General features: G+C 60.0%; 5 protein-coding genes across 5 annotated transcripts; all 5 read left to right on the top strand.

The window, feature by feature from the left end:
- Positions 1-2,461: 2,461 nt before the first annotated feature.
- Positions 2,462-8,449, top strand: LOC109558056 (ubiquitin carboxyl-terminal hydrolase 17-like protein 6). The gene has a single exon (XM_070787102.1). The coding sequence runs from the start codon at positions 5,506-5,508 to the stop codon at positions 7,105-7,107; it is 1,602 nt and encodes a 533-aa protein (XP_070643203.1). The 5' UTR covers positions 2,462-5,505; the 3' UTR covers positions 7,108-8,449.
- A 21-nt stretch (positions 8,450-8,470) lies between these two features.
- LOC139182327 (ubiquitin carboxyl-terminal hydrolase 17-like protein 6) lies at positions 8,471-13,874 on the top strand. Its single transcript, XM_070787103.1, has one exon. The coding sequence runs from the start codon at positions 10,100-10,102 to the stop codon at positions 11,699-11,701; it is 1,602 nt and encodes a 533-aa protein (XP_070643204.1). The 5' UTR covers positions 8,471-10,099; the 3' UTR covers positions 11,702-13,874.
- A 44-nt stretch (positions 13,875-13,918) lies between these two features.
- Positions 13,919-18,459, top strand: LOC139182326 (ubiquitin carboxyl-terminal hydrolase 17-like protein 6). The gene has a single exon (XM_070787101.1). The coding sequence runs from the start codon at positions 14,694-14,696 to the stop codon at positions 16,293-16,295; it is 1,602 nt and encodes a 533-aa protein (XP_070643202.1). The 5' UTR covers positions 13,919-14,693; the 3' UTR covers positions 16,296-18,459.
- An 82-nt stretch (positions 18,460-18,541) lies between these two features.
- LOC139182328 (ubiquitin carboxyl-terminal hydrolase 17-like protein 6) lies at positions 18,542-21,092 on the top strand. The gene has a single exon (XM_070787104.1). The coding sequence runs from the start codon at positions 19,288-19,290 to the stop codon at positions 20,887-20,889; it is 1,602 nt and encodes a 533-aa protein (XP_070643205.1). The 5' UTR covers positions 18,542-19,287; the 3' UTR covers positions 20,890-21,092.
- Positions 21,093-23,342: 2,250 nt separating this feature from the next.
- LOC109556616 (ubiquitin carboxyl-terminal hydrolase 17-like protein 6) lies at positions 23,343-26,488 on the top strand. The gene has a single exon (XM_019958078.2). The coding sequence runs from the start codon at positions 23,882-23,884 to the stop codon at positions 25,481-25,483; it is 1,602 nt and encodes a 533-aa protein (XP_019813637.2). The 5' UTR covers positions 23,343-23,881; the 3' UTR covers positions 25,484-26,488.
- Positions 26,489-26,498: the final 10 nt, after the last annotated feature.

The raw sequence follows: 26,498 nt of genomic DNA on the forward strand, positions 1-26,498 counted from the left end.
TCGCGCTCAGCTGCTCCGGCGGTGCCCGCGGGCAGAAGGGGCCCCGCGGCGCGCTGGTCCACCGGGCCGGGCAGCGACACCGACCGACACCGACCGACGCCGCCCGCCCTGTCCGCCGACCTGCAGCCCGAATCTCCGGCAACAGCAGGCTCTTCCCGGGTCTCATGACACCGGGAACGTTGCCGCTGTCACCCCGGCCTCTGGAGCTCTGCCCCAGGCTTGGTGGCCGAACCGTAGCCTTCGCGGGAGTCGCCAACGTTCCCCAGGAAGGGACCGGCTCACGGCGGCCGCTGGGTGGCTCCCGACACTGCCCCGGGCAGACCCCTACCCTTGGGAGGCCAGAGCCCAGCGGGGGCCGTTCTTACGCCCGGGACAAGCCTGGCTGGGAGCCCGGCAGGGCGCGGAGACCCAGACACCAGACGGGAGGGCGGGAGCTGGGAAGACCTCCTCGGGCAGCTGCGGGAGAAGGCGCGCTCCCCAGCGATTCTCGAGGGTCGGACCCAGGCGGCCCAGAGGGCAGGTCCCCGCTCCCGGGCGGACTTAGGAATTTAGTGAGACTTAGACTGTGTGGAGAAGGAAATGGCAACCCCACTCCAGTACTTTTGCCTGGAGAATCCCATGGACAGAGGAGCCTGGTGGGCTGCAGTCCATGGGGTCGCTAGAGTCGGACACGACTGAGCGACTTCACTTTCACTTTCCACTTTCCTGCATTGGAGAAGGAAATGGCAACCCACTCCAGAGTTCTTGCCTGGAGAATCCCAGGGACAGGGGAGCCTGGTGGGTTGTCATCTCTGGGGTCGCACAGAGTCGGACACGACTGAAGTGACTTAGCAGCAGCAGCAGCAGCAGCAGACTGTGTGCACTGCAAAACTGAAACCATGAAAGGATTCGGTAAAAACATGTATGAATGATTTTTATTCTGTGGAATAAAAGGTGTGGACTCTTGATACAACCTTTTTTTTTTTTTTTTAAAGTCTCTTCAGAAGCCATCAAAGAAATGAATGATAAACAGCCATAAATCCACCTTTTCATATTCCACACGGAAGGTCCAATGATAACAACTGAGCGTGGGAGGAACATTTGTGCAAATACTTGTGTAATAAGATTATTGATATTAGTATCACTCAGTATAAAAACAGAACATTCAGGAAACAGCTATTAAGAGGGATCTGGGAAGGAAATTTGTATCGATACTGACTTGGAAAGATCTGTGTGATGAATTGTTGGATAAAAATAGCCAAGTTATAGAATTTCCACTGGTGCTAAAAGAAAAAAATATATACATTTGTACATTTATCTTTTAAATGAACTAATATGGAAAGGCAAATGTATTAGAACAGCTAAAAAGCAGTTTTATAAAAAGAATACAATCTTTCCCATAGCTTGGCACCTGGTGGCAGAAAGAAAGTCTTCAGAAACCAAGACGAGCCACACCGCCTGGTTTCTGCCCCCTCCTGCTGTGGCCTCCAGGCAGGCAGCTGGCATGCTAGCCCCTTAAAGTCACTGCTCCACTCAGACAGACGCAGGTCCAAGGAAGGGTTGGTATAACCTTGGCTCTGCAGACTTGGGCTCCTCAGCCTCTTGCCTCATCCTGGGAGCCCCTAACCAGTCAGTCATCACCCCAGTCTTCCCCACCAGAGGCTATTGGCTCACTCTGCAGGGGGCAGCCCTTGTCTCTATGAGCTCTGAGCTGTTTTCCCAAAGGAAGGATTTTCCCTTTGCACCGCAGGTATGAAGCAAGGGGATAACTGACTTTTTGCACCTGGACCCATCATACACTTTGTCCTCACATCTGGCCCTAATTATCCCCATGAGGGTAGAAGAAGGCTTTCCCTTTACATAGGAGGTGTGAGTCAATGGGATGCCTGAGCTTTCACATCTGGACCTTTCATACACGTTTTGTATGCATTGAGCTCCTGAAGATACAAGACAGAGACAGGGTTAGGCCTCTAGTGTGGTGTGGCCATTGCTCTCATAAAATATCCAGGGTCTCTAAGCAACACCAGGGTGGCAAGAATAGGGAAGCATGAAATCATTCAAGCCACACACACACACACACACACACACACAAAGGAGGGGCTAAAGCAACCACCTGATCCTAAGGGAAAATGCAACTCTGGAATCAAACATGTCAAAGTGTCATGCAGATGTAATATCATGTAAATGACCTGATTCTTTAAAAAACTTTAATTATGAATAAATATTTGATGTCCTTGTGTTTATTCTGAGATTATTGAGACTAATATAGCCAGATTTACATTACTTAAAAAAGATTTATTTCATTGGGAAAAATTTACTAAAATTTTACATTTCTTCAAGAAAAATTCAGGCAGAGAGTATTGAAAATACCATGTTCCTGTGAGGAACTGTGAGCGAGGCCACTACTTTTGTTATGTCCGAGCGGGCAACGGCCAATGGTATAAGATGGACGATGCCAAGGTGATGCCAGAGCGACCAAGGGGAAGAACAAGAAGCCGCGGCCGTCTCTGGGGCTGTGGCGGTAGGTCGGCTCTGACGCACATGCGTGCAGACGCCCAGGCACACGCTGTGTGCGGCACGCCCTGTGTGACGCACCGAGAGTGCCGACGAGGAGCGAGTTCCTCTCGGCCGTGTGCGTGATGCAGCCTCCTGGGAAAAAGCGGGGCCTGGAGTGTGCCCGGGGTCTCGGTGTTCACTTGGGACGGGCTCGTGCCTGAGCGGCTGAGCTCTCGAGGGCTGGCTCTGCTGGGAAGTCGCTGGAGAGGATGGGGTGATGGGGTGCATGAGCGGGCCTGGGCACGGTCCGAGGGCCTCCCACTTCTGCGAGGGTGGGAGAGTCCTCTCGGGATGGGACTTTGGGTGTGGGTTTGCCTTTCGTTCCCCGTCTCCGTTCCCTGGCCGCACCGCTGGCCTCGGGTGAGTGACGCGGCCTGGAGACGCCTCACAGAGCGCTCACAGCCAGCCGAGCAAGGAGAAGATCTCGGGAGCCCTTCGGGGGGCAGGGAAGAGCGGGTGCAGGTCCATGAACCGTCTCCTTCCGGCCGGTCAGGCTCTCGAAAATGCCCCAGACGTCGAGAGGCGTCCGGGGAGAAGACGGGCAAGCAGCCTTTATGGGTGTCTGTCCTCGGGAGGCCTCGTGCTACTTGGCGGAGGGTCCGGCAGGAATGAGGCGGGGATGCGCGCGTCCCCGGCACGACGCTCGTCCGCAAAGATCCCTGGGGCTCCATGTCCGGTGCAAGGAGTACGCTGGAGAAGCTCCAAGTGCCAAACAGGAGAAGCGATCCACAAGGCCATGAGCACCGCCACCAGCACCACCAGCACCAACACGAAGGCCAAGGGGAGAAAGGCAACCCAACCAGTCCCAAAGAAACTTCTCCACCAGCATCGCACCGGTGCCTGAGTGGAGATATGTCGCGCCACGTTCATTTCTGAAAGCAAAGGTCCTCCCCGCACTGAGGAAAGACCCGAGCCTACCCTAGATTGTGATAGCAAGACAACTGGACTTCCGACTCTGCCCGTCCTGTCTGGCAGTCTCATCCAGCTGGGCCCCGGGCAAACGCCTCTGGACGCGAGGAGATGCGGCCGGCCTCCAAAGTGCCTGGGGCGGTGGGGAAGCTGTCCTCCCCTAGCTGCTTTCGCGACTGCCTCATGGGCCCGTGACCCGCTGGAGGGGCACCTGAGGCCCCTTATCGACCACCTCTTGCGTTTTTCTTTCTTTGGCTTGGCTGATGGCTTCAAACCCCAAACCCTCCATCAAACGGCAGACCGGGAATTTGCGATGTAACATCTCCGACCTCGAGGGCCAACTCTGGCTCCTGACTGCGCGAGTCGGCGTGGCAAGGAACAGAGACCGTTCCGATGGCTTGTTCCCCCCGCATGGCTACCTACGCCGCACCATGCCCTCCGCACGTAGAGAGGACAAAGAATGATGAGCAGTATCTTCCCCCGAGAACACGAACAAGCGTGCCCTGCACGAGGAAGCGGAGCCACCCACGGTCCGCCCTCATCATCACCACGCATCTTCCTCCGCCCCATCGTCTCAAATGGACTTACTGCTTGCCCCATCCACACCCTCTGAAGAAGGAGGAGGAGGAGGAAGAGGAGGAGAAGAAGAATGTCGATTGGGGTGGCGTGACAGAGGGAATGGGAAGGTGGCCTTATGCTGCGCGAAATCCGTGCAAAAGAGAGAAAAATCCTGGCTGATCTCGCTTCTCTGTGCCATGGGAAGGAGGTAAGAGGACAGCAAGGGTGTGAGCACTTGGATCATAAAGCACAAAGCGGTAGGCTCCTAGGATGGGATGGGGGGAGCGGGAGGTGGGAGGGGTGCAATAGGCTAAGGAAGAAAACGGGGTCAGGGCCCTTCTTTCCTAGTAAGGACCAACGGAATCAACACTCCAGCTATGGTAAACCTGTGGACGGTCAAACCCCCATAGTCCTGGAAGGCGAGCATAATGTCCAGGACGGGAGAGCAAACAAACACACATGTCACACACCGAGAAGGAAAGCAACAGTCATCCTCCTCCAGGAGGGAAACCTTTTTTATACCTTGAGTTATACCGCATTTTGAGCCCCGGAATTCGAAAGACGACTGTATGAGTCAACTAGTGTATATAAAAGAGAGAAAGAGAATAAAAGCAACAAAAAAATAACAAAATGAACACAAAATTTAAAAAAAAGTTTAAAAATAAATGGAAAAAAAAAAAAAAAAAAAAAACCTCAAAAAACCCCAAAACACCCAGCAGGGGAAAAAAAAAAAAAAAAAGTAAATGATAAAGGAAGAAGGAAAAGGAAGAACAAAGGGCAGCGGAGAGAGAAAAGGAGCTGCAGAAATGAATCCAAAGTTGCAGGAAGCCTATGCCTTTCTAAATGAGCTCGCTTTGGGTCTTGAGCAACGGCCCTGAAGGGAGAAAAGCATATGTGGCACTCTGCTGGCATCTTTTGGTGCTAGGACCCTGAACGCTAGAAGAGTGTCCAGTGAGAACGCATAGAAATTGGGGAGGACCTCGCTGGAGCGCAAAGTTGAGGCAAGGGTTTATTGTTGTCCGGGGAGGGGTTGTCCTCAGGCAGGGGTCTGGGGTCGGGAGACCCCTAAAGGGGAGAGGTTCGGTGGGCAGACATATGTTTCCACACGTGTGTTAGGATGTGAATGGTGAGCCCACGGAAGTCCTGTGCAGCCGGCATTTGTGTGCTGAACTTGGAAGCCCCGCAGTGAATCTCTAGCGGGCAAGGCTGGAAGGCCCAATGCCCCCGAATCACTTGCATCCTGAGCCCTTTGGTCCAGGGGGTCAGGTCGGAAGTGCGTGTGGGGCCTCGTCAAGGGGAATTCCCCGAGAAAAGTGAGGGTGGTTGGATGGCGGGAGTGGGAGTGGGCACGCCCTCGGCCGCCTCAGCCAATGAGGAGCCTGCACGTGCGGGGGTGGGGCTGTGGGGAAGCCCCCAAAGGCCCGAGGGGGCGGGGCCCAGGCCCTTTTCTGGAGCCGGACCGTCTGAGGGAAGGAGGCGTCGGCGTGCAGCTGCAGGTAGGAGATGGAAACCCTCGTGGGCCTTGTGTGCAGAGCCCCGGGGGCTGCTTCTGAGCACGGGGGAGGTGTGTGTCCGTCTCCCTTCGACGTCTTCCCCGGAGGGCAAGGTTGTGGGCCCAGCGGCGCTGGTGCGGATGCCCTTCGGGGACCCTCTGTCCCTGAGGGGCCGTCGCCGGCGCTTGGGCGTCCCCAGCGGGGTGACTTGGCTCCTGGGTCAGCAGGGCTGACGCCTGGCCAGAAAGGCGCCCTGAGTTGGAAGGGGCCGTGGGGGGTGGGGGCTGGGCTTCAGAACCTGGGGAACACCTGCTACGTGAACGCGGCGCTGCAGTGTCTGAGCCACACGCCGCCCCTGGCCAGCTGGATGGTGTCCCAGCAGCACGCCACCCTCTGTCCGGCCCGCAGCGCCTGCACGCTCTGTGCCATGCGAGCTCACGTGACCCGAGCCCTCCTTCACGCGGGAGAGGTGATCCGGCCCCGCAAGGACCTGCTGGCGGGCTTCCACAGACACCAGCAGGAAGATGCCCACGAGTTTCTGATGTTCACTCTGAATGCCATGCAGCAAGGGTGCTTGAGTGCATCCCAGCCGTCGGGCCATGCCTCCGAGGACACCACCGTCATCCGTCAGATCTTCGGCGGGACCTGGAGGTCTCAGATCCAGTGTCTCCGCTGCCTCGGTGTCTCGGACACGTTCGACCCTTATCTGGACATCAGCCTGGATATCACGGCGGCCCAGAGTGTGGAGCAAGCTCTGAGAGAGCTGGTGAAGCCCGAGAAGCTGGACGCGGACAATGCCTATGACTGTGGCGTCTGTCTCCGGAAGGTGCCTGCCACCAAGAGGTTGACTTTGCACAGCACCTCCCAGGTCCTGGTGCTGGTGCTGAAGCGGTTCACACCGGTGAGCGGGGCCAAAAGGGCTCAGGAGGTGCGCTATCCCCAGTGCTTGGACCTGCAGCCCTACACGTCTGAGCGGAAGGCAGGGCCACTGGGCTACGTGCTCTATGCCGTGCTGGTGCACTCCGGGTGGAGCTGTGAGCGAGGACACTACTTCTGTTACGTCCGAGCGGGCAACGGCCAATGGTATAAGATGGACGATGCCAAGGTGACCGCCTGTGACGAGACCGCTGCCCTGAGCCAGAGCGCCTACGTCCTGTTCTACGCCCGGGAGGGTGCGTGGGAAGGGGGCGCTGGGGGAGGGGCAGCGGCCCCCGTCGGGGCTGACCCCACAGAGCCCGGGCAGCCTGCGGGAGACGCCAGCGGCAGAGCTCCTGGGTCGGAGGAGTCCCCGGGGGACACAGAGGTCGAAGGGATGAGCTTAGAGCAGTGGAGACGCCTGCAAGAACACAGCCGACCGAAGCCGGCCTTGGAGCTGCGGAAGGTCCAGTCTGCCCTGCCTGCCGGCGCAGTCGTGATTCACCAGTCCAAACACGGAGGAGGGAGAAACCGCACGCCGCCCCAACAGGAGCACGAGCGGCTCGACCGTCCCAGCACGGACACCCCGCCTCCGGGGCCGAAGAACGTCGGCAACGGCCCTTGTGCCGGCGGGAGGGCCAGAGCCACCAAGGGGAAGAACAAGAAGCCGCGGCCGTCTCTGGGGCTGTGGCGGTAGGTCGGCTCTGACGCACATGCGTGCAGACGCCCAGGCACACGCTGTGTGCGGCACGCCCTGTGTGACGCACCAAGAGTTCCGACGAGGAGCGAGTTCCTCTCGGCCGTGTGCGTGATGCAGCCTCCTGGGAAAAAGCGGGGCCTGGAGTGTGCCCGGGGTCTCGGTGTTCACTTGGGACGGGCTCGTGCCTGAGCGGCTGAGCTCTCGAGGGCTGGCTCTGCTGGGAAGTCGCTGGAGAGGATGGGGTGATGGGGTGCATGAGCGGGCCTGGGCACGGTCCGAGGGCCTCCCACTTCTGCGAGGGTGGGAGAGTCCTCTCGGGATGGGACTTTGGGTGTGGGTTTGCCTTTCGTTCCCCGTCTCCGTTCCCTGGCCGCACCGCTGGCCTCGGGTGAGTGACGCGGCCTGGAGACGCCTCACAGAGCGCTCACAGCCAGCCGAGCAAGGAGAAGATCTCGGGAGCCCTTCGGGGGGCAGGGAAGAGCGGGTGCAGGTCCATGAACCGTCTCCTTCCGGCCGGTCAGGCTCTCGAAAATGCCCCAGACGTCGAGAGGCGTCCGGGGAGAAGACGGGCAAGCAGCCTTTATGGGTGTCTGTCCTCGGGAGGCCTCGTGCTACTTGGCGGAGGGTCCGGCAGGAATGAGGCGGGGATGCGCGCGTCCCCGGCACGACGCTCGTCCGCAAAGATCCCTGGGGCTCCATGTCCGGTGCAAGGAGTACGCTGGAGAAGCTCCAAGTGCCAAACAGGAGAAGCGATCCACAAGGCCATGAGCACCGCCACCAGCACCACCAGCACCAACACGAAGGCCAAGGGGAGAAAGGCAACCCAACCAGTCCCAAAGAAACTTCTCCACCAGCATCGCACCGGTGCCTGAGTGGAGATATGTCGCGCCACGTTCATTTCTGAAAGCAAAGGTCCTCCCCGCACTGAGGAAAGACCCGAGCCTACCCTAGATTGTGATAGCAAGACAACTGGACTTCCGACTCTGCCCGTCCTGTCTGGCAGTCTCATCCAGCTGGGCCCCGGGCAAACGCCTCTGGACGCGAGGAGATGCGGCCGGCCTCCAAAGTGCCTGGGGCGGTGGGGAAGCTGTCCTCCCCTAGCTGCTTTCGCGACTGCCTCATGGGCCCGTGACCCGCTGGAGGGGCACCTGAGGCCCCTTATCGACCACCTCTTGCGTTTTTCTTTCTTTGGCTTGGCTGATGGCTTCAAACCCCAAACCCTCCATCAAACGGCAGACCGGGAATTTGCGATGTAACATCTCCGACCTCGAGGGCCAACTCTGGCTCCTGACTGCGCGAGTCGGCGTGGCAAGGAACAGAGACCGTTCCGATGGCTTGTTTCCCCCCGCATGGCTACCTACGCCGCACCATGCCCTCCGCACGTAGAGAGGACAAAGAATGATGAGCAGTATCTTCCCCCGAGAACACGAACAAGCGTGCCCTGCACGAGGAAGCGGAGCCACCCACGGTCCGCCCTCATCATCACCACGCATCTTCCTCCGCCCCATCGTCTCAAATGGACTTACTGCTTGCCCCATCCACACCCTCTGAAGAAGGAGGAGGAGGAGGAAGAGGAGGAGAAGAAGAATGTCGATTGGGGTGGCGTGACAGAGGGAATGGGAAGGTGGCCTTATGCTGGGCGAAATCCGTGCAAAAGAGAGAAAAATCCTGGCTGATCTCGCTTCTCTGTGCCATGGGAAGGAGGTAAGAGGACAGCAAGGGTGTGAGCACTTGGATCATAAAGCACAAAGCGGTAGGCTCCTAGGATGGGATGGGGGGAGCGGGAGGTGGGAGGGGTGCAATAGGCTAAGGAAGAAAACGGGGTCAGGGCCCTTCTTTCCTAGTAAGGACCAACGGAATCAACACTCCAGCTATGGTAAACCTGTGGACGGTCAAACCCCCATAGTCCTGGAAGGCGAGCATAATGTCCAGGACGGGAGAGCAAACAAACACACATGTCACACACCGAGAAGGAAAGCAACAGTCATCCTCCTCCAGGAGGGAAACCTTTTTTATACCTTGAGTTATACCGCATTTTGAGCCCCGGAATTCGAAAGACGACTGTATGAGTCAACTAGTGTATATAAAAGAGAGAAAGAGAATAAAAGCAACAAAAAAATAACAAAATGAACACAAAATTTAAAAAAAAGTTTAAAAATAAATGGAAAAAAAAAAAAAACTCAAAAAACCCCAAAACACCCAGCAGGGGAAAAAAAAAAAAAAAAGTAAATGATAAAGGAAGAAGGAAAAGGAAGAACAAAGGGCAGCGGAGAGAGAAAAGGAGCTGCAGAAATGAATCCAAAGTTGCAGGAAGCCTATGCCTTTCTAAATGAGCTCGCTTTGGGTCTTGAGCAACGGCCCTGAAGGGAGAAAAGCATATGTGGCACTCTGCTGGCATCTTTTGGTGCTAGGACCCTGAACGCTAGAAAAGTGTCCAGTGAGAACGCATAGAAATTGGGGAGGACCTCGCTGGAGCGCAAAGTTGAGGCAAGGGTTTATTGTTGTCCGGGGAGGGGTTGTCCTCAGGCAGGGGTCTGGGGTCGGGAGACCCCTAAAGGGGAGAGGTTCGGTGGGCAGACATATGTTTCCACACGTGTGTTAGGATGTGAATGGTGAGCCCACGGAAGTCCTGTGCAGCCGGCATTTGTGTGCTGAACTTGGAAGCCCCGCAGTGAATCTCTAGCGGGCAAGGCTGGAAGGCCCAATGCCCCCGAATCACTTGCATCCTGAGCCCTTTGGTCCAGGGGGTCAGGTCGGAAGTGCGTGTGGGGCCTCGTCAAGGGGAATTCCCCGAGAAAAGTGAGGGTGGTTGGATGGCGGGAGTGGGAGTGGGCACGCCCTCGGCCGCCTCAGCCAATGAGGAGCCTGCACGTGCGGGGGTGGGGCTGTGGGGAAGCCCCCAAAGGCCCGAGGGGGCGGGGCCCAGGCCCTTTTCTGGAGCCGGACCGTCTGAGGGAAGGAGGCGTCGGCGTGCAGCTGCAGGTAGGAGATGGAAACCCTCGTGGGCCTTGTGTGCAGAGCCCCGGGGGCTGCTTCTGAGCACGGGGGAGGTGTGTGTCCGTCTCCCTTCGACGTCTTCCCCGGAGGGCAAGGTTGTGGGCCCAGCGGCGCTGGTGCGGATGCCCTTCGGGGACCCTCTGTCCCTGAGGGGCCGTCGCCGGCGCTTGGGCGTCCCCAGCGGGGTGACTTGGCTCCTGGGTCAGCAGGGCTGACGCCTGGCCAGAAAGGCGCCCTGAGTTGGAAGGGGCCGTGGGGGGTGGGGGCTGGGCTTCAGAACCTGGGGAACACCTGCTACGTGAACGCGGCGCTGCAGTGTCTGAGCCACACGCCGCCCCTGGCCAGCTGGATGGTGTCCCAGCAGCACGCCACCCTCTGTCCGGCCCGCAGCGCCTGCACGCTCTGTGCCATGCGAGCTCACGTGACCCGAGCCCTCCTTCACGCGGGAGAGGTGATCCGGCCCCGCAAGGACCTGCTGGCGGGCTTCCACAGACACCAGCAGGAAGATGCCCACGAGTTTCTGATGTTCACTCTGAATGCCATGCAGCAAGGGTGCTTGAGTGCATCCCAGCCGTCGGGCCATGCCTCCGAGGACACCACCGTCATCCGTCAGATCTTCGGCGGGACCTGGAGGTCTCAGATCCAGTGTCTCCGCTGCCTCGGTGTCTCGGACACGTTCGACCCTTATCTGGACATCAGCCTGGATATCACGGCGGCCCAGAGTGTGGAGCAAGCTCTGAGAGAGCTGGTGAAGCCCGAGAAGCTGGACGCGGACAATGCCTATGACTGTGGCGTCTGTCTCCGGAAGGTGCCTGCCACCAAGAGGTTGACTTTGCACAGCACCTCCCAGGTCCTGGTGCTGGTGCTGAAGCGGTTCACACCGGTGAGCGGGGCCAAAAGGGCTCAGGAGGTGCGCTATCCCCAGTGCTTGGACCTGCAGCCCTACACGTCTGAGCGGAAGGCAGGGCCACTGGGCTACGTGCTCTATGCCGTGCTGGTGCACTCCGGGTGGAGCTGTGAGCGAGGACACTACTTCTGTTACGTCCGAGCGGGCAACGGCCAATGGTATAAGATGGACGATGCCAAGGTGACCGCCTGTGACGAGACCGCTGCCCTGAGCCAGAGCGCCTACGTCCTGTTCTACGCCCGGGAGGGTGCGTGGGAAGGGGGCGCTGGGGGAGGGGCAGCGGCCCCCGTCGGGGCTGACCCCACAGAGCCCGGGCAGCCTGCGGGAGACGCCAGCGGCAGAGCTCCTGGGTCGGAGGAGTCCCCGGGGGACACAGAGGTCGAAGGGATGAGCTTAGAGCAGTGGAGACGCCTGCAAGAACACAGCCGACCGAAGCCGGCCTTGGAGCTGCGGAAGGTCCAGTCTGCCCTGCCTGCCGGCGCAGTCGTGATTCACCAGTCCAAACACGGAGGAGGGAGAAACCGCACGCCGCCCCAACAGGAGCACGAGCGGCTCGACCGTCCCAGCACGGACACCCCGCCTCCGGGGCCGAAGAACGTCGGCAACGGCCCTTGTGCCGGCGGGAGGGCCAGAGCCACCAAGGGGAAGAACAAGAAGCCGCGGCCGTCTCTGGGGCTGTGGCGGTAGGTCGGCTCTGACGCACATGCGTGCAGACGCCCAGGCACACGCTGTGTGCGGCACGCCCTGTGTGACGCACCGAGAGTGCCGACGAGGAGCGAGTTCCTCTCGGCCGTGTGCGTGATGCAGCCTCCTGGGAAAAAGCGGGGCCTGGAGTGTGCCCGGGGTCTCGGTGTTCACTTGGGACGGGCTCGTGCCTGAGCGGCTGAGCTCTCGAGGGCTGGCTCTGCTGGGAAGTCGCTGGAGAGGATGGGGTGATGGGGTGCATGAGCGGGCCTGGGCACGGTCCGAGGGCCTCCCACTTCTGCGAGGGTGGGAGAGTCCTCTCGGGATGGGACTTTGGGTGTGGGTTTGCCTTTCGTTCCCCGTCTCCGTTCCCTGGCCGCACCGCTGGCCTCGGGTGAGTGACGCGGCCTGGAGACGCCTCACAGAGCGCTCACAGCCAGCCGAGCAAGGAGAAGATCTCGGGAGCCCTTCGGGGGGCAGGGAAGAGCGGGTGCAGGTCCATGAACCGTCTCCTTCCGGCCGGTCAGGCTCTCGAAAATGCCCCAGACGTCGAGAGGCGTCCGGGGAGAAGACGGGCAAGCAGCCTTTATGGGTGTCTGTCCTCGGGAGGCCTCGTGCTACTTGGCGGAGGGTCCGGCAGGAATGAGGCGGGGATGCGCGCGTCCCCGGCACGACGCTCGTCCGCAAAGATCCCTGGGGCTCCATGTCCGGTGCAAGGAGTACGCTGGAGAAGCTCCAAGTGCCAAACAGGAGAAGCGATCCACAAGGCCATGAGCACCGCCACCAGCACCACCAGCACCAACACGAAGGCCAAGGGGAGAAAGGCAACCCAACCAGTCCCAAAGAAACTTCTCCACCAGCATCGCACCGGTGCCTGAGTGGAGATATGTCGCGCCACGTTCATTTCTGAAAGCAAAGGTCCTCCCCGCACTGAGGAAAGACCCGAGCCTACCCTAGATTGTGATAGCAAGACAACTGGACTTCCGACTCTGCCCGTCCTGTCTGGCAGTCTCATCCAGCTGGGCCCCGGGCAAACGCCTCTGGACGCGAGGAGATGCGGCCGGCCTCCAAAGTGCCTGGGGCGGTGGGGAAGCTGTCCTCCCCTAGCTGCTTTCGCGACTGCCTCATGGGCCCGTGACCCGCTGGAGGGGCACCTGAGGCCCCTTATCGACCACCTCTTGCGTTTTTCTTTCTTTGGCTTGGCTGATGGCTTCAAACCCCAAACCCTCCATCAAACGGCAGACCGGGAATTTGCGATGTAACATCTCCGACCTCGAGGGCCAACTCTGGCTCCTGACTGCGCGAGTCGGCGTGGCAAGGAACAGAGACCGTTCCGATGGCTTGTTCCCCCCGCATGGCTACCTACGCCGCACCATGCCCTCCGCACGTAGAGAGGACAAAGAATGATGAGCAGTATCTTCCCCCGAGAACACGAACAAGCGTGCCCTGCACGAGGAAGCGGAGCCACCCACGGTCCGCCCTCATCATCACCACGCATCTTCCTCCGCCCCATCGTCTCAAATGGACTTACTGCTTGCCCCATCCACACCCTCTGAAGAAGGAGGAGGAGGAGGAAGAGGAGGAGAAGAAGAATGTCGATTGGGGTGGCGTGACAGAGGGAATGGGAAGGTGGCCTTATGCTGCGCGAAATCCGTGCAAAAGAGAGAAAAATCCTGGCTGATCTCGCTTCTCTGTGCCATGGGAAGGAGGTAAGAGGACAGCAAGGGTGTGAGCACTTGGATCATAAAGCACAAAGCGGTAGGCTCCTAGGATGGGATGGGGGGAGCGGGAGGTGGGAGGGGTGCAATAGGCTAAGGAAGAAAACGGGGTCAGGGCCCTTCTTTCCTAGTAAGGACCAACGGAATCAACACTCCAGCTATGGTAAACCTGTGGACGGTCAAACCCCCATAGTCCTGGAAGGCGAGCATAATGTCCAGGACGGGAGAGCAAACAAACACACATGTCACACACCGAGAAGGAAAGCAACAGTCATCCTCCTCCAGGAGGGAAACCTTTTTTATACCTTGAGTTATACCGCATTTTGAGCCCCGGAATTCGAAAGACGACTGTATGAGTCAACTAGTGTATATAAAAGAGAGAAAGAGAATAAAAGCAACAAAAAAATAACAAAATGAACACAAAATTTAAAAAAAAGTTTAAAAATAAATGGAAAAAAAAAAAAAAAACTCAAAAAACCCCAAAACACCCAGCAGGGGAAAAAAAAAAAAAAAGTAAATGATAAAGGAAGAAGGAAAAGGAAGAACAAAGGGCAGCGGAGAGAGAAAAGGAGCTGCAGAAATGAATCCAAAGTTGCAGGAAGCCTATGCCTTTCTAAATGAGCTCGCTTTGGGTCTTGAGCAACGGCCCTGAAGGGAGAAAAGCATATGTGGCACTCTGCTGGCATCTTTTGGTGCTAGGACCCTGAACGCTAGAAGAGTGTCCAGTGAGAACGCATAGAAATTGGGGAGGACCTCGCTGGAGCGCAAAGTTGAGGCAAGGGTTTATTGTTGTCCGGGGAGGGGTTGTCCTCAGGCAGGGGTCTGGGGTCGGGAGACCCCTAAAGGGGAGAGGTTCGGTGGGCAGACATATGTTTCCACACGTGTGTTAGGATGTGAATGGTGAGCCCACGGAAGTCCTGTGCAGCCGGCATTTGTGTGCTGAACTTGGAAGCCCCGCAGTGAATCTCTAGCGGGCAAGGCTGGAAGGCCCAATGCCCCCGAATCACTTGCATCCTGAGCCCTTTGGTCCAGGGGGTCAGGTCGGAAGTGCGTGTGGGGCCTCGTCAAGGGGAATTCCCCGAGAAAAGTGAGGGTGGTTGGATGGCGGGAGTGGGAGTGGGCACGCCCTCGGCCGCCTCAGCCAATGAGGAGCCTGCACGTGCGGGGGTGGGGCTGTGGGGAAGCCCCCAAAGGCCCGAGGGGGCGGGGCCCAGGCCCTTTTCTGGAGCCGGACCGTCTGAGGGAAGGAGGCGTCGGCGTGCAGCTGCAGGTAGGAGATGGAAACCCTCGTGGGCCTTGTGTGCAGAGCCCCGGGGGCTGCTTCTGAGCACGGGGGAGGTGTGTGTCCGTCTCCCTTCGACGTCTTCCCCGGAGGGCAAGGTTGTGGGCCCAGCGGCGCTGGTGCGGATGCCCTTCGGGGACCCTCTGTCCCTGAGGGGCCGTCGCCGGCGCTTGGGCGTCCCCAGCGGGGTGACTTGGCTCCTGGGTCAGCAGGGCTGACGCCTGGCCAGAAAGGCGCCCTGAGTTGGAAGGGGCCGTGGGGGGTGGGGGCTGGGCTTCAGAACCTGGGGAACACCTGCTACGTGAACGCGGCGCTGCAGTGTCTGAGCCACACGCCGCCCCTGGCCAGCTGGATGGTGTCCCAGCAGCACGCCACCCTCTGTCCGGCCCGCAGCGCCTGCACGCTCTGTGCCATGCGAGCTCACGTGACCCGAGCCCTCCTTCACGCGGGAGAGGTGATCCGGCCCCGCAAGGACCTGCTGGCGGGCTTCCACAGACACCAGCAGGAAGATGCCCACGAGTTTCTGATGTTCACTCTGAATGCCATGCAGCAAGGGTGCTTGAGTGCATCCCAGCCGTCGGGCCATGCCTCCGAGGACACCACCGTCATCCGTCAGATCTTCGGCGGGACCTGGAGGTCTCAGATCCAGTGTCTCCGCTGCCTCGGTGTCTCGGACACGTTCGACCCTTATCTGGACATCAGCCTGGATATCACGGCGGCCCAGAGTGTGGAGCAAGCTCTGAGAGAGCTGGTGAAGCCCGAGAAGCTGGACGCGGACAATGCCTATGACTGTGGCGTCTGTCTCCGGAAGGTGCCTGCCACCAAGAGGTTGACTTTGCACAGCACCTCCCAGGTCCTGGTGCTGGTGCTGAAGCGGTTCACACCGGTGAGCGGGGCCAAAAGGGCTCAGGAGGTGCGCTATCCCCAGTGCTTGGACCTGCAGCCCTACACGTCTGAGCGGAAGGCAGGGCCACTGGGCTACGTGCTCTATGCCGTGCTGGTGCACTCCGGGTGGAGCTGTGAGCGAGGACACTACTTCTGTTACGTCCGAGCGGGCAACGGCCAATGGTATAAGATGGACGATGCCAAGGTGACCGCCTGTGACGAGACCGCTGCCCTGAGCCAGAGCGCCTACGTCCTGTTCTACGCCCGGGAGGGTGCGTGGGAAGGGGGCGCTGGGGGAGGGGCAGCGGCCCCCGTCGGGGCTGACCCCACAGAGCCCGGGCAGCCTGCGGGAGACGCCAGCGGCAGAGCTCCTGGGTCGGAGGAGTCCCCGGGGGACACAGAGGTCGAAGGGATGAGCTTAGAGCAGTGGAGACGCCTGCAAGAACACAGCCGACCGAAGCCGGCCTTGGAGCTGCGGAAGGTCCAGTCTGCCCTGCCTGCCGGCGCAGTCGTGATTCACCAGTCCAAACACGGAGGAGGGAGAAACCGCACGCCGCCCCAACAGGAGCACGAGCGGCTCGACCGTCCCAGCACGGACACCCCGCCTCCGGGGCCGAAGAACGTCGGCAACGGCCCTTGTGCCGGCGGGAGGGCCAGAGCCACCAAGGGGAAGAACAAGAAGCCGCGGCCGTCTCTGGGGCTGTGGCGGTAGGTCGGCTCTGACGCACATGCGTGCAGACGCCCAGGCACACGCTGTGTGCGGCACGCCCTGTGTGACGCACCGAGAGTGCCGACGAGGAGCGAGTTCCTCTCGGCCGTGTGCGTGATGCAGCCTCCTGGGAAAAAGCGGGGCCTGGAGTGTGCCCGGGGTCTCGGTGTTCACTTGGGACGGGCTCGTGCCTGAGCGGCTGAGCTCTCGAGGGCTGGCTCTGCTGGGAAGTCGCTGGAGAGGATGGGGTGATGGGGTGCATGAGCGGGCCTGGGCACGGTCCGAGGGCCTCCCACTTCTGCGAGGGTGGGAGAGTCCTCTCGGGATGGGACTTTGGGTGTGGGTTTGCCTTTCGTTCCCCGTCTCCGTTCCCTGGCCGCACCGCTGGCCTCGGGTGAGTGACGCGGCCTGGAGACGCCTCACAGAGCGCTCACAGCCAGCCGAGCAAGGAGAAGATCTCGGGAGCCCTTCGGGGGGCAGGGAAGAGCGGGTGCAGGTCCATGAACCGTCTCCTTCCGGCCGGTCAGGCTCTCGAAAATGCCCCAGACGTCGAGAGGCGTCCGGGGAGAAGACGGGCAAGCAGCCTTTATGGGTGTCTGTCCTCGGGAGGCCTCGTGCTACTTGGCGGAGGGTCCGGCAGGAATGAGGCGGGGATGCGCGCGTCCCCGGCACGACGCTCGTCCGCAAAGATCCCTGGGGCTCCATGTCCGGTGCAAGGAGTACGCTGGAGAAGCTCCAAGTGCCAAACAGGAGAAGCGATCCACAAGGCCATGAGCACCGCCACCAGCACCACCAGCACCAACACGAAGGCCAAGGGGAGAAAGGCAACCCAACCAGTCCCAAAGAAACTTCTCCACCAGCATCGCACCGGTGCCTGAGTGGAGATATGTCGCGCCACGTTCATTTCTGAAAGCAAAGGTCCTCCCCGCACTGAGGAAAGACCCGAGCCTACCCTAGATTGTGATAGCAAGACAACTGGACTTCCGACTCTGCCCGTCCTGTCTGGCAGTCTCATCCAGCTGGGCCCCGGGCAAACGCCTCTGGACGCGAGGAGATGCGGCCGGCCTCCAAAGTGCCTGGGGCGGTGGGGAAGCTGTCCTCCCCTAGCTGCTTTCGCGACTGCCTCATGGGCCCGTGACCCGCTGGAGGGGCACCTGAGGCCCCTTATCGACCACCTCTTGCGTTTTTCTTTCTTTGGCTTGGCTGATGGCTTCAAACCCCAAACCCTCCATCAAACGGCAGACCGGGAATTTGCGATGTAACATCTCCGACCTCGAGGGCCAACTCTGGCTCCTGACTGCGCGAGTCGGCGTGGCAAGGAACAGAGACCGTTCCGATGGCTTGTTCCCCCCGCATGGCTACCTACGCCGCACCATGCCCTCCGCACGTAGAGAGGACAAAGAATGATGAGCAGTATCTTCCCCCGAGAACACGAACAAGCGTGCCCTGCACGAGGAAGCGGAGCCACCCACGGTCCGCCCTCATCATCACCACGCATCTTCCTCCGCCCCATCGTCTCAAATGGACTTACTGCTTGCCCCATCCACACCCTCTGAAGAAGGAGGAGGAGGAGGAAGAGGAGGAGAAGAAGAATGTCGATTGGGGTGGCGTGACAGAGGGAATGGGAAGGTGGCCTTATGCTGCGCGAAATCCGTGCAAAAGAGAGAAAAATCCTGGCTGATCTCGCTTCTCTGTGCCATGGGAAGGAGGTAAGAGGACAGCAAGGGTGTGAGCACTTGGATCATAAAGCACAAAGCGGTAGGCTCCTAGGATGGGATGGGGGGAGCGGGAGGTGGGAGGGGTGCAATAGGCTAAGGAAGAAAACGGGGTCAGGGCCCTTCTTTCCTAGTAAGGACCAACGGAATCAACACTCCAGCTATGGTAAACCTGTGGACGGTCAAACCCCCATAGTCCTGGAAGGCGAGCATAATGTCCAGGACGGGAGAGCAAACAAACACACATGTCACACACCGAGAAGGAAAGCAACAGTCATCCTCCTCCAGGAGGGAAACCTTTTTTATACCTTGAGTTATACCGCATTTTGAGCCCCGGAATTCGAAAGACGACTGTATGAGTCAACTAGTGTATATAAAAGAGAGAAAGAGAATAAAAGCAACAAAAAAATAACAAAATGAACACAAAATTTAAAAAAAAGTTTAAAAATAAATGGAAAAAAAAAAAAAAACTCAAAAAACCCCAAAACACCCAGCAGGGGAAAAAAAAAAAAAAAAGTAAATGATAAAGGAAGAAGGAAAAGGAAGAACAAAGGGCAGCGGAGAGAGAAAAGGAGCTGCAGAAATGAATCCAAAGTTGCAGGAAGCCTATGCCTTTCTAAATGAGCTCGCTTTGGGTCTTGAGCAACGGCCCTGAAGGGAGAAAAGCATATGTGGCACTCTGCTGGCATCTTTTGGTGCTAGGACCCTGAACGCTAGAAGAGTGTCCAGTGAGAACGCATAGAAATTGGGGAGGACCTCGCTGGAGCGCAAAGTTGAGGCAAGGGTTTATTGTTGTCCGGGGAGGGGTTGTCCTCAGGCAGGGGTCTGGGGTCGGGAGACCCCTAAAGGGGAGAGGTTCGGTGGGCAGACATATGTTTCCACACGTGTGTTAGGATGTGAATGGTGAGCCCACGGAAGTCCTGTGCAGCCGGCATTTGTGTGCTGAACTTGGAAGCCCCGCAGTGAATCTCTAGCGGGCAAGGCTGGAAGGCCCAATGCCCCCGAATCACTTGCATCCTGAGCCCTTTGGTCCAGGGGGTCAGGTCGGAAGTGCGTGTGGGGCCTCGTCAAGGGGAATTCCCCGAGAAAAGTGAGGGTGGTTGGATGGCGGGAGTGGGAGTGGGCACGCCCTCGGCCGCCTCAGCCAATGAGGAGCCTGCACGTGCGGGGGTGGGGCTGTGGGGAAGCCCCCAAAGGCCCGAGGGGGCGGGGCCCAGGCCCTTTTCTGGAGCCGGACCGTCTGAGGGAAGGAGGCGTCGGCGTGCAGCTGCAGGTAGGAGATGGAAACCCTCGTGGGCCTTGTGTGCAGAGCCCCGGGGGCTGCTTCTGAGCACGGGGGAGGTGTGTGTCCGTCTCCCTTCGACGTCTTCCCCGGAGGGCAAGGTTGTGGGCCCAGCGGCGCTGGTGCGGATGCCCTTCGGGGACCCTCTGTCCCTGAGGGGCCGTCGCCGGCGCTTGGGCGTCCCCAGCGGGGTGACTTGGCTCCTGGGTCAGCAGGGCTGACGCCTGGCCAGAAAGGCGCCCTGAGTTGGAAGGGGCCGTGGGGGGTGGGGGCTGGGCTTCAGAACCTGGGGAACACCTGCTACGTGAACGCGGCGCTGCAGTGTCTGAGCCACACGCCGCCCCTGGCCAGCTGGATGGTGTCCCAGCAGCACGCCACCCTCTGTCCGGCCCGCAGCGCCTGCACGCTCTGTGCCATGCGAGCTCACGTGACCCGAGCCCTCCTTCACGCGGGAGAGGTGATCCGGCCCCGCAAGGACCTGCTGGCGGGCTTCCACAGACACCAGCAGGAAGATGCCCACGAGTTTCTGATGTTCACTCTGAATGCCATGCAGCAAGGGTGCTTGAGTGCATCCCAGCCGTCGGGCCATGCCTCCGAGGACACCACCGTCATCCGTCAGATCTTCGGCGGGACCTGGAGGTCTCAGATCCAGTGTCTCCGCTGCCTCGGTGTCTCGGACACGTTCGACCCTTATCTGGACATCAGCCTGGATATCACGGCGGCCCAGAGTGTGGAGCAAGCTCTGAGAGAGCTGGTGAAGCCCGAGAAGCTGGACGCGGACAATGCCTATGACTGTGGCGTCTGTCTCCGGAAGGTGCCTGCCACCAAGAGGTTGACTTTGCACAGCACCTCCCAGGTCCTGGTGCTGGTGCTGAAGCGGTTCACACCGGTGAGCGGGGCCAAAAGGGCTCAGGAGGTGCGCTATCCCCAGTGCTTGGACCTGCAGCCCTACACGTCTGAGCGGAAGGCAGGGCCACTGGGCTACGTGCTCTATGCCGTGCTGGTGCACTCCGGGTGGAGCTGTGAGCGAGGACACTACTTCTGTTACGTCCGAGCGGGCAACGGCCAATGGTATAAGATGGACGATGCCAAGGTGACCGCCTGTGACGAGACCGCTGCCCTGAGCCAGAGCGCCTACGTCCTGTTCTACGCCCGGGAGGGTGCGTGGGAAGGGGGCGCTGGGGGAGGGGCAGCGGCCCCCGTCGGGGCTGACCCCACAGAGCCCGGGCAGCCTGCGGGAGACGCCAGCGGCAGAGCTCCTGGGTCGGAGGAGTCCCCGGGGGACACAGAGGTCGAAGGGATGAGCTTAGAGCAGTGGAGACGCCTGCAAGAACACAGCCGACCGAAGCCGGCCTTGGAGCTGCGGAAGGTCCAGTCTGCCCTGCCTGCCGGCGCAGTCGTGATTCACCAGTCCAAACACGGAGGAGGGAGAAACCGCACGCCGCCCCAACAGGAGCACGAGCGGCTCGACCGTCCCAGCACGGACACCCCGCCTCCGGGGCCGAAGAACGTCGGCAACGGCCCTTGTGCCGGCGGGAGGGCCAGAGCCACCAAGGGGAAGAACAAGAAGCCGCGGCCGTCTCTGGGGCTGTGGCGGTAGGTCGGCTCTGACGCACATGCGTGCAGACGCCCAGGCACACGCTGTGTGCGGCACGCCCTGTGTGACGCACCGAGAGTGCCGACGAGGAGCGAGTTCCTCTCGGCCGTGTGCGTGATGCAGCCTCCTGGGAAAAAGCGGGGCCTGGAGTGTGCCCGGGGTCTCGGTGTTCACTTGGGACGGGCTCGTGCCTGAGCGGCTGAGCTCTCGAGGGCTGGCTCTGCTGGGAAGTCGCTGGAGAGGATGGGGTGATGGGTGCATGAGCGGGCCTGGGCACGGTCCGAGGGCCTCCCACTTCTGCGAGGGTGGGAGAGTCCTCTCGGGATGGGACTTTGGGTGTGGGTTTGCCTTTCGTTCCCCGTCTCCGTTCCCTGGCCGCACCGCTGGCCTCGGGTGAGTGACGCGGCCTGGAGACGCCTCACAGAGCGCTCACAGCCAGCCGAGCAAGGAGAAGATCTCGGGAGCCCTTCGGGGGGCAGGGAAGAGCGGGTGCAGGTCCATGAACCGTCTCCTTCCGGCCGGTCAGGCTCTCGAAAATGCCCCAGACGTCGAGAGGCGTCCGGGGAGAAGACGGGCAAGCAGCCTTTATGGGTGTCTGTCCTCGGGAGGCCTCGTGCTACTTGGCGGAGGGTCCGGCAGGAATGAGGCGGGGATGCGCGCGTCCCCGGCACGACGCTCGTCCGCAAAGATCCCTGGGGCTCCATGTCCGGTGCAAGGAGTACGCTGGAGAAGCTCCAAGTGCCAAACAGGAGAAGCGATCCACAAGGCCATGAGCACCGCCACCAGCACCACCAGCACCAACACGAAGGCCAAGGGGAGAAAGGCAACCCAACCAGTCCCAAAGAAACTTCTCCACCAGCATCGCACCGGTGCCTGAGTGGAGATATGTCGCGCCACGTTCATTTCTGAAAGCAAAGGTCCTCCCCGCACTGAGGAAAGACCCGAGCCTACCCTAGATTGTGATAGCAAGACAACTGGACTTCCGACTCTGCCCGTCCTGTCTGGCAGTCTCATCCAGCTGGGCCCCGGGCAAACGCCTCTGGACGCGAGGAGATGCGGCCGGCCTCCAAAGTGCCTGGGGCGGTGGGGAAGCTGTCCTCCCCTAGCTGCTTTCGCGACTGCCTCATGGGCCCGTGACCCGCTGGAGGGGCACCTGAGGCCCCTTATCGACCACCTCTTGCGTTTTTCTTTCTTTGGCTTGGCTGATGGCTTCAAACCCCAAACCCTCCATCAAACGGCAGACCGGGAATTTGCGATGTAACATCTCCGACCTCGAGGGCCAACTCTGGCTCCTGACTGCGCGAGTCGGCGTGGCAAGGAACAGAGACCGTTCCGATGGCTTGTTCCCCCCGCATGGCTACCTACGCCGCACCATGCCCTCCGCACGTAGAGAGGACAAAGAATGATGAGCAGTATCTTCCCCCGAGAACACGAACAAGCGTGCCCTGCACGAGGAAGCGGAGCCACCCACGGTCCGCCCTCATCATCACCACGCATCTTCCTCCGCCCCATCGTCTCAAATGGACTTACTGCTTGCCCCATCCACACCCTCTGAAGAAGGAGGAGGAGGAGGAAGAGGAGGAGAAGAAGAATGTCGATTGGGGTGGCGTGACAGAGGGAATGGGAAGGTGGCCTTATGCTGCGCGAAATCCGTGCAAAAGAGAGAAAAATCCTGGCTGATCTCGCTTCTCTGTGCCATGGGAAGGAGGTAAGAGGACAGCAAGGGTGTGAGCACTTGGATCATAAAGCACAAAGCGGTAGGCTCCTAGGATGGGATGGGGGGAGCGGGAGGTGGGAGGGGTGCAATAGGCTAAGGAAGAAAACGGGGTCAGGGCCCTTCTTTCCTAGTAAGGACCAACGGAATCAACACTCCAGCTATGGTAAACCTGTGGACGGTCAAACCCCCATAGTCCTGGAAGGCGAGCATAATGTCCAGGACGGGAGAGCAAACAAACACACATGTCACACACCGAGAAGGAAAGCAACAGTCATCCTCCTCCAGGAGGGAAACCTTTTTTATACCTTGAGTTATACCGCATTTTGAGCCCCGGAATTCGAAAGACGACTGTATGAGTCAACTAGTGTATATAAAAGAGAGAAAGAGAATAAAAGCAACAAAAAAATAACAAAATGAACACAAAATTTAAAAAAAAGTTTAAAAATAAATGGAAAAAAAAAAAAAAACTCAAAAAACCCCAAAACACCCAGCAGGGGAAAAAAAAAAAAAAAAGTAAATGATAAAGGAAGAAGGAAAAGGAAGAACAAAGGGCAGCGGAGAGAGAAAAGGAGCTGCAGAAATGAATCCAAAGTTGCAGGAAGCCTATGCCTTTCTAAATGAGCTCGCTTTGGGTCTTGAGCAACGGCCCTGAAGGGAGAAAAGCATATGTGGCACTCTGCTGGCATCTTTTGGTGCTAGGACCCTGAACGCTAGAAGAAGTGTCCAGTGAGAACGCATAGAAATTGGGGAGGACCTCGCTGGAGCGCAAAGTTGAGGCAAGGGTTTATTGTTGTCCGGGGAGGGGTTGTCCTCAGGCAGGGGTCTGGGGTCGGGAGACCCCTAAAGGGGAGAGGTTCGGTGGGCAGACATATGTTTCCACACGTGTGTTAGGATGTGAATGGTGAGCCCACGGAAGTCCTGTGCAGCCGGCATTTGTGTGCTGAACTTGGAAGCCCCGCAGTGAATCTCTAGCGGGCAAGGCTGGAAGGCCCAATGCCCCCGAATCACTTGCATCCTGAGCCCTTTGGTCCAGGGGGTCAGGTCGGAAGTGCGTGTGGGGCCTCGTCAAGGGGAATTCCCCGAGAAAAGTGAGGGTGGTTGGATGGCGGGAGTGGGAGTGGGCACGCCCTCGGCCGCCTCAGCCAATGAGGAGCCTGCACGTGCGGGGGTGGGGCTGTGGGGAAGCCCCCAAAGGCCCGAGGGGGCGGGGCCCAGGCCCTTTTCTGGAGCCGGACCGTCTGAGGGAAGGAGGCGTCGGCGTGCAGCTGCAGGTAGGAGATGGAAACCCTCGTGGGCCTTGTGTGCAGAGCCCCGGGGGCTGCTTCTGAGCACGGGGGAGGTGTGTGTCCGTCTCCCTTCGACGTCTTCCCCGGAGGGCAAGGTTGTGGGCCCAGCGGCGCTGGTGCGGATGCCCTTCGGGGACCCTCTGTCCCTGAGGGGCCGTCGCCGGCGCTTGGGCGTCCCCAGCGGGGTGACTTGGCTCCTGGGTCAGCAGGGCTGACGCCTGGCCAGAAAGGCGCCCTGAGTTGGAAGGGGCCGTGGGGGGTGGGGGCTGGGCTTCAGAACCTGGGGAACACCTGCTACGTGAACGCGGCGCTGCAGTGTCTGAGCCACACGCCGCCCCTGGCCAGCTGGATGGTGTCCCAGCAGCACGCCACCCTCTGTCCGGCCCGCAGCGCCTGCACGCTCTGTGCCATGCGAGCTCACGTGACCCGAGCCCTCCTTCACGCGGGAGAGGTGATCCGGCCCCGCAAGGACCTGCTGGCGGGCTTCCACAGACACCAGCAGGAAGATGCCCACGAGTTTCTGATGTTCACTCTGAATGCCATGCAGCAAGGGTGCTTGAGTGCATCCCAGCCGTCGGGCCATGCCTCCGAGGACACCACCGTCATCCGTCAGATCTTCGGCGGGACCTGGAGGTCTCAGATCCAGTGTCTCCGCTGCCTCGGTGTCTCGGACACGTTCGACCCTTATCTGGACATCAGCCTGGATATCACGGCGGCCCAGAGTGTGGAGCAAGCTCTGAGAGAGCTGGTGAAGCCCGAGAAGCTGGACGCGGACAATGCCTATGACTGTGGCGTCTGTCTCCGGAAGGTGCCTGCCACCAAGAGGTTGACTTTGCACAGCACCTCCCAGGTCCTGGTGCTGGTGCTGAAGCGGTTCACACCGGTGAGCGGGGCCAAAAGGGCTCAGGAGGTGCGCTATCCCCAGTGCTTGGACCTGCAGCCCTACACGTCTGAGCGGAAGGCAGGGCCACTGGGCTACGTGCTCTATGCCGTGCTGGTGCACTCCGGGTGGAGCTGTGAGCGAGGACACTACTTCTGTTACGTCCGAGCGGGCAACGGCCAATGGTATAAGATGGACGATGCCAAGGTGACCGCCTGTGACGAGACCGCTGCCCTGAGCCAGAGCGCCTACGTCCTGTTCTACGCCCGGGAGGGTGCGTGGGAAGGGGGCGCTGGGGGAGGGGCAGCGGCCCCCGTCGGGGCTGACCCCACAGAGCCCGGGCAGCCTGCGGGAGACGCCAGCGGCAGAGCTCCTGGGTCGGAGGAGTCCCCGGGGGACACAGAGGTCGAAGGGATGAGCTTAGAGCAGTGGAGACGCCTGCAAGAACACAGCCGACCGAAGCCGGCCTTGGAGCTGCGGAAGGTCCAGTCTGCCCTGCCTGCCGGCGCAGTCGTGATTCACCAGTCCAAACACGGAGGAGGGAGAAACCGCACGCCGCCCCAACAGGAGCACGAGCGGCTCGACCGTCCCAGCACGGACACCCCGCCTCCGGGGCCGAAGAACGTCGGCAACGGCCCTTGTGCCGGCGGGAGGGCCAGAGCCACCAAGGGGAAGAACAAGAAGCCGCGGCCGTCTCTGGGGCTGTGGCGGTAGGTCGGCTCTGACGCACATGCGTGCAGACGCCCAGGCACACGCTGTGTGCGGCACGCCCTGTGTGACGCACCGAGAGTGCCGACGAGGAGCGAGTTCCTCTCGGCCGTGTGCGTGATGCAGCCTCCTGGGAAAAAGCGGGGCCTGGAGTGTGCCCGGGGTCTCGGTGTTCACTTGGGACGGGCTCGTGCCTGAGCGGCTGAGCTCTCGAGGGCTGGCTCTGCTGGGAAGTCGCTGGAGAGGATGGGGTGATGGGGTGCATGAGCGGGCCTGGGCACGGTCCGAGGGCCTCCCACTTCTGCGAGGGTGGGAGAGTCCTCTCGGGATGGGACTTTGGGTGTGGGTTTGCCTTTCGTTCCCCGTCTCCGTTCCCTGGCCGCACCGCTGGCCTCGGGTGAGTGACGCGGCCTGGAGACGCCTCACAGAGCGCTCACAGCCAGCCGAGCAAGGAGAAGATCTCGGGAGCCCTTCGGGGGGCAGGGAAGAGCGGGTGCAGGTCCATGAACCGTCTCCTTCCGGCCGGTCAGGCTCTCGAAAATGCCCCAGACGTCGAGAGGCGTCCGGGGAGAAGACGGGCAAGCAGCCTTTATGGGTGTCTGTCCTCGGGAGGCCTCGTGCTACTTGGCGGAGGGTCCGGCAGGAATGAGGCGGGGATGCGCGCGTCCCCGGCACGACGCTCGTCCGCAAAGATCCCTGGGGCTCCATGTCCGGTGCAAGGAGTACGCTGGAGAAGCTCCAAGTGCCAAACAGGAGAAGCGATCCACAAGGCCATGAGCACCGCCACCAGCACCACCAGCACCAACACGAAGGCCAAGGGGAGAAAGGCAACCCAACCAGTCCCAAAGAAACTTCTCCACCAGCATCGCACCGGTGCCTGAGTGGAGATATGTCGCGCCACGTTCATTTCTGAAAGCAAAGGTCCTCCCCGCACTGAGGAAAGACCCGAGCCTACCCTAGATTGTGATAGCAAGACAACTGGACTTCCGACTCTGCCCGTCCTGTCTGGCAGTCTCATCCA

The sequence above is a fragment of the Bos indicus genome, chromosome 3 (genome assembly GCF_029378745.1).
Source record: "Bos indicus isolate NIAB-ARS_2022 breed Sahiwal x Tharparkar chromosome 3, NIAB-ARS_B.indTharparkar_mat_pri_1.0, whole genome shotgun sequence".
Classification (NCBI taxonomy): domain Eukaryota; kingdom Metazoa; phylum Chordata; class Mammalia; order Artiodactyla; family Bovidae; genus Bos; species Bos indicus.

Coding starts and splice junctions, on each gene's coding strand:
- LOC109558056 (XM_070787102.1), top strand. CDS start 5,506: ATGGAAACCCTCGTGGGCCTTGTGTGCAGAGCCCCGGGGGCTGCTTCT.
- LOC139182327 (XM_070787103.1), top strand. CDS start 10,100: ATGGAAACCCTCGTGGGCCTTGTGTGCAGAGCCCCGGGGGCTGCTTCT.
- LOC139182326 (XM_070787101.1), top strand. CDS start 14,694: ATGGAAACCCTCGTGGGCCTTGTGTGCAGAGCCCCGGGGGCTGCTTCT.
- LOC139182328 (XM_070787104.1), top strand. CDS start 19,288: ATGGAAACCCTCGTGGGCCTTGTGTGCAGAGCCCCGGGGGCTGCTTCT.
- LOC109556616 (XM_019958078.2), top strand. CDS start 23,882: ATGGAAACCCTCGTGGGCCTTGTGTGCAGAGCCCCGGGGGCTGCTTCT.